Here is a 6,394-nt window from a genome sequence, read left to right as displayed (position 1 = left end):
CAATTTGCGCCCCCTTCTGTAGAAATGCTCCTGGGTTTTGCTTAGGCAATTCAGAGAAATTAGTTCACAGAACTCAAAGCCAAAAAACAGGTGACAGGTCATATAAAGAGAACGAAGCAGAGGAACAGATTGGAGAACCCACATTTTGCACAAGCCCAAACTCCCAAACTTACCAGCTTACTAGAAATTCTATAGTGCATTTCTTTTCCCTATTTGAGAGTATTTATAATTCATTGCTGCTAAGAGAATGTCAGTGCATATTCAAACTGTAAGGATACAGAGACTTATTGCATTTGCTCAGTATGAGATTTCTAGCTCTGTAACTTCTAACAGTATTTTTTTTTCAATTTTTTAACACAGCACACATTCCTCAGGAAGGACTGCAAACATGCCAAGTTTGCAGTTTGAAAACAAAGCTCGTTTTAAATTATCCAAGTGCAAAAGAAAAATTTTTTTGCTTTCAGTTAAATTTTTTTTTCAGGGACCTTATTTTAGAAGTAGACAAAATGATCGAATCCCAATTAATCTAGCATTGCCAAAGAAGGTAGTCCTCCACTGACATCCTTCCAGACCAAGTTCAGTCCTCTAAGAAAAACTCCTAACACTATTTTCAAAAGCCTGAAATTTGGATTTCAGAATGAAGTACGCTTTCACATATTAAACAAAACATTGTGGAAATTAAAATTATTGTTGCATATATGAGATATCCAGAATTATATCTGGCTTGTCAGCACATTAAAAAAAAAAAAAAAAAAAAAAAAAAAAAAAAGCCATTCTTGCTCCAGCAAGTGTGGAAAAGAAAATTGTTAGATAAAATGTTAGAGCCCACTATACATGAACAGAGTGGACAGCCTGCCACTGGCATATTGCAGTTTGCAAAAGCAAAGATTATCAAGCCCCAGGCATTTTTTGAAAGGTAATTCACCTAGCAAGCTACTACTTTTGCTCAAAATGTAATTTTCCAGCCTCACTTAAGAATTCAAAAAAAAACTGGTCTCACCCTCTATTCCTTGCAAGAGTTCAAGAGAAATTTTGTCTTAGAACTGAAGTCATCAATTGTGACCTTTTGGGAAGCTTCCATGGCCAGGATACTTCTGGTTAGGTCATTCATTTTAAACTCTCTTTAAGCATTCTGGCATCCAGAGCTTGGCCTCAGCTCTGAGGTCCATCTACGGAAGGCCAGGAGCCATTCACCCGCTGGAAGTTAGTGCCAGAGAAGTACTAGGCTCCCTTGTTTAAGAATTAGTCTTAGAGATTGATGACTTTGCAAGTCACATGGGCCAATGACCCCTGGCTGCTGCACCATCATGGACTCTGCTTCTCCTCCACCTTGTAGGACCCTTCCTCCTCCCCAATTCCCTTTGGTCAGGTAAGGTTTCCTTTACACTTTGCCCACACTTTCCTGTCTTGCTTACCCCAGGTCACAAAGGAAAGAGTCCAATCATTGGATCTCTTTCTTTTTGAGACTCAACTACGGGGCGGGGTGGGGGGTGGGGGGAGGGAGTAAGATTTGAGACATGAAAAAAAAAAAAAAGGCAGCTAAAGTGGAAAATTTGCAAGATTTCTGCAGCCACGTTCAAAATAAGAATTTTTTAATAATCTGCAATTCAGACTTTTAAAAAAGAGAACACTTGGTAGAGAATGGAGCAGAATTTCTGCCTTGTCTCTGTTTCCAAGAGATAAAATCCTATAGGCAGAAGATGCAAATACAACGGTGCGCGGGATGACTTTGCTTTGACAAGAAGCGCCTTCGTGCTATTGAAATCAAGTGGAGGTCAAGTAGAATCTGATTTTCTGACAGGCTGTCATTTTAAAATATGGCAGCGGCTCGAGAAGCAGGCCAATCGGCATGCTGCGGTCATTGTTTCTGAATATTTCTGTGAAAATGGTGAAGGAAAACCCCAGCAGGGTTCCCATCCCTTGGAAACACAGTACTGTTTACCCCTTGCGGGAGAGATAACTCTTGCCCTCACGTCCCAACAAAGGCTTAGCCTTTCAGCCGGCCCAAAGAGCTCCAAACCCCAGGGTTTCCGGGACCGAAGCTGCGAGCCTCAGCGGGGCACAGCCACGTGGCCTGCCTGCGCGTCGCCTGGGCTCCCGCCTCCTTCTCGGAACATCCGTGGCCAAGACCCTCGGTCCAGCCCAGAAAAGGGTGCTTGCTGAGTTAGCAGTTCCCACCCGCGAGTTCGGACTAGGAAGCCAGTGGGCGGACCTCCGCCTGTGCAGGGCGAAGCACACAACTCGGTGCCCCCCAAATCTGCACTAAACTATTGCCTTTGGTCTTTAGTTTGCTTTAAAATGTAAAAGATGAACATGAAACTGTTATTTCACCCCAACTCCTTCCAAAAGAGAGCAAGGATAGCTTTGCCAAGATGGGCTTTTCTTCCACAGCGGCTTCTCTTCCCGCTCAACTTTGTTACTTCCAGTTTACCAGAATCTGCATGAACACCCGCTTTGGGGATCTTTGATTTAATTCACTAGATAGAAATGCTTAAAGTGAAAACGTGTTCAAATAATTGGAATGCACTTGGGGCGTTGGGAGCATAACTGCCCACTGGACCTCTTTGGAAGGGGAGCTGGAAGATGGGTACTCTCAAGAGCAGGCAGCCCCAAAAGTATAGGCGCATCACTGTCTGATGAACTGACCTTCCAAGGTCACATGCGGAGACTGACTTGGCGGTGCGATGGGGATGAAATGGTCAAAGGGTTCTCCACCTTGGGCTGCTGCGCCGGGTAACCGGGCCGCGGTGAAGGCGTGTGCTGCCCTCCTCCAGCTTTACTCCTTCCCCAAAGACAAGGCTTCCCTCATCGTGTGGGTGGGGGTGGGGGAGAGAATGAACTTCTGCCTCTGACACTTTCAGAGGCGCAGTCCTTTGGGTACAGAGAGGCTGTACATTGTGTCACTGCAGAGGGAAAAGGAGGGCCCAGATGCTTCTCCCGGAGGGGTAAGAGAGCAGGCCGGGGTATAGATCCACAGCCTCTGCTACGCAGCCACGTCCTCAGAAACGCCCTCGACCTTAAGCCCCAGCCGCCGCGGTTAATCCCTGGGGACCCCAGGAGTTCGTCTACCTGACCACTGGGTGGACTCCGCGGTTGACACTTTCTTGCCACTCTACCCCCTCCTCCCCGCGCCCAGGACTCCCAAACCGGCCCCAGAGACCTATAGGGATCCGAGGAGGGATGAGACATCACCCGCGGCGTAGAAGCTGTTGCCACCGTTGCTGTCACAGCCACTCCGTTTGGGGCAGCTACAGCGGCCAGCACAGTCCCCTCTGGCCGTTTCCCGGCGCTGCGATAGGGTGCGGGGGCGCTCCCCAGCTCTAAGGCACGGAAGGAAATCGCCCCACTCCTGGCGGAGAGGGAAGGGGGAGGGCAGCAAGGAGGCGGGCGGAGGGGCCGGCCGCCCGGGCCAGGTCGTTTTTGAATGGTTTGGGAGGACGAATTGTTAGACCCCGAGGAAGGGGGGGGGGGAGTGGGACGGGGGAGGGGGATTGGAAAGCGGAAACTTTCCTATAAAACTTCGAAAAGTCCCTCCTCCCCACGTCAGGCCAATGACACTGCTGCCCCCAAACTTTCCGCCTGCACGGAGGTATAAGAGTCTCCAAGTCTGCAGTTTTCGCCCAACTCCCAGACACCTCGCGGGCTCGCCAGCACCGGCACCGTTTCCCGGAGGCCGAGCCGGGTGTGCGTGCGGCCGTTGGGCGCTTTCTTTTTGGACCTCGGGGCCATCCACACCGTCCCCTCCCCCTCCCGCCTCCCTCCCCGCCTCCCCCGCGCGCCCTCCCCGCGGAGGTCTCCTCACTGTTCCTCCTCCCGCTCCCACCTCGGCGGGCCGCACCGCCCGGGCCGGCGCCGCGCGCTGGGGAAGCTGGCGGGCTGAGGCGCCCCGCTCCCCTCCTCTTTCCCGGGCTGCCCTTCTGCCCCGGGCCCGCGAGGCCGCACGTCGCAGCTCAAGAGATGATGCAGGACGTGTCCAGTTCGCCAGTCTCGCCGGCCGACGACAGCCTAAGCAACAGCGAGGAGGAGCCGGACCGGCAGCAGCCGCCGAGCGGCAAGCGCGGGGCGCGCAAGCGGCGCAGCAGCCGGCGCAGCGCGGGCGGCGGCGCGGGGCCCGGCGGGGCCGCGGGCGGGGGCGTCGGAGGCGGCGACGAGCCGGGCAGCCCGGCCCAGGGCAAGCGCGGTAAAAAGTCTGCGGGCTGTGGCGGCGGCGCGGGAGGTGGCGGCGGCAGCAGCAGCGGCGGCGGGAGCCCGCAGTCGTATGAGGAGCTGCAGACGCAGCGGGTCATGGCCAACGTGCGGGAGCGCCAGCGCACGCAATCGCTAAACGAGGCTTTCGCCGCGCTGCGCAAGATCATCCCCACGCTGCCCTCGGACAAGCTGAGCAAGATTCAGACCCTCAAGCTGGCGGCCAGGTACATCGACTTCCTCTACCAGGTCCTCCAGAGCGACGAGCTGGACTCCAAGATGGCAAGCTGCAGCTATGTGGCCCACGAGCGGCTCAGCTACGCCTTCTCGGTCTGGAGGATGGAGGGGGCCTGGTCCATGTCCGCGTCCCACTAGCAGGCGGAGCCCCCCACCCCCTCGGCAGGGCCGGAGACCTAGGTAAGGACCTGCGCCTCAGCGACTCTTTGTCGCTCAGGTGATGGACAGTCGAATGGCCAGGCCGCGGCTCCTAGCCCACCTCGCCGCCTTCCCATTCTCGCACTCTCTTCTCAGCCTTCCCACCTAACCAGACACCGCTATCTCATCCCACCAGTATCCCCGGAAACCAGTTCAGTCCTGGGTAGGGAGAGAGTCCCCAGGGGTATGCGCCCCTTGTGAGAGGTGTGCGTGTGTGCGTGAGTGTGTGTGACCGACAGGAGGGGAGACTGAGAAAGACTCGAGGTTCAAGGGTAAGGGAAGGACGGTTTGCCAGGGCCTCCCTTTCTTTTGGCTTTAAATTTTGTTCTTCTTAAAACAAACGTTCCCAAATTCCACCTCCTCCTTTCCGCCCACCCACTTCCTCTTGCCCTCCAGCTGAAATCCTTCCAGGTTGTTCAGCATAATTTCTCGGTGGTAGTGATAACAGAGCTCACTAGTTTTAGAAAACAGCGGCAGAGACCTAAACAATAACCAACTTTCCCCCCTCTCTGGATTTTTGCAGATGTCATTGTTTCCAGAGAAGGAGAAAATGGACAGTCTAGAGACTCTGGAGCTGGATAACTAAAAATAAATATATATGCCAAAGATTTTCTTGGAAATTAGAAGAGCAGAACCCAAATTCAAAGAAACAGGGCGTGGGGCGCACTTTTAAAAGAGAAAGCGAGACAGGCCCGTGGACAGTGATCCCAGACGGGCAGCGGCACCATCCTCACACCTCTACATTCTGATAGAAGTCTGAACAGTTGTTTGTGTTCCTTTTTTTTTTTTTTTTCTTGACGAAGAATGTTTTTATTTTTATTTTTTCATGCATGCATTCTCAAGAGGTTGTGCCAATCAGCCACTGAAAGGAAAGGCATCATTATGGACTTTCTCCATTTTAAAATGGTAACAATCAGAGGAATTTTAAGAATACCTTTAGAAATAAACGTACTAGGATAAAACTGGCCAGAAAAATCATAGTCAGTTAATTCCTTTTTTCATTCCTCTGAGGGAAATAAATACTTAAAATTAAAAAAAAACCAACATTCTATTTATTTATTGATGACCCATGGTAAAATGCAAATAGATCCGGTGTCTAAATGCATTCATATTTTTATGATTGTTTTGTAAATATCTTTGTATATTATTTTTCTGCAATAAATAAATATGATTGAAAATTTTAAGAATCTTAGAGTTTGGTCTATATTTTTAAAGCTCAGGATTATGTTGGTGGTAAATACCTGCTTGTTTAACTCCAGAGGCACCCAGGAGGGAGGGGGTACTAATATAAACAAAGCAATGAAAAACTCAAATAAACCAGCTACTGACAGGCACAGGCATGTTATTTAAAAAGACAGCTTTATTATTATTCCAGTTTGGTTTTCAGTGGAGCTTAATAGCATCTCTCCATTTCTTATCAATCCTCCAGCAGCAAAAAAAATGAGCAAATTAATTTGCCCTTTGCTTCTCTTTCTTATAATTTGAAGTAAAACAGCTCTAAAACATTCATTTAAACAGTACAAAACTAGCACTATTTTCTCTTGTTACTATATATTTTTGTCATGCCCTCCACTCTTAAAGATGAGGATTCTTAAAAGGTTTATTTCAGTGAAAGAATAACGTGTTATGAACATTACATACACAAATAAATACAAATGCTTGGAAAATGATAAGTGACAATTTCACTTATAATTTGTTTAATTTTTATTTCATGAATAAATATGACATTCAGTGTCATGTTTGCTAAAAAGAAAATATTTCACTTTGTTTTTGT

At 49.4% G+C, this 6,394-nt stretch overlaps 1 protein-coding gene across 1 annotated transcript; it reads left to right on the top strand.

Moving 5' to 3' along the window:
• The first annotated feature begins 3,547 nt into the window (after positions 1–3,547).
• Twist1 (twist family bHLH transcription factor 1) lies at positions 3,548–5,807 on the top strand. The gene is made up of 2 exons (XM_076863234.2): positions 3,548–4,602; positions 5,144–5,807. Exon 1 carries the CDS (start codon positions 3,958–3,960, stop codon positions 4,558–4,560), a length of 603 nt encoding a protein of 200 aa, XP_076719349.1. The 5' UTR covers positions 3,548–3,957; the 3' UTR covers positions 4,561–4,602; positions 5,144–5,807.
• The last annotated feature ends 587 nt before the right edge of the window (positions 5,808–6,394 follow it).

Source organism: Callospermophilus lateralis, chromosome 1 (assembly GCF_048772815.1).
Source record: "Callospermophilus lateralis isolate mCalLat2 chromosome 1, mCalLat2.hap1, whole genome shotgun sequence".
NCBI lineage: Eukaryota > Metazoa > Chordata > Mammalia > Rodentia > Sciuridae > Callospermophilus > Callospermophilus lateralis.
The sequence above is the reverse complement of the archived record's forward strand: the minus strand, read 5'-3'. Positions and strand labels throughout refer to the sequence as shown.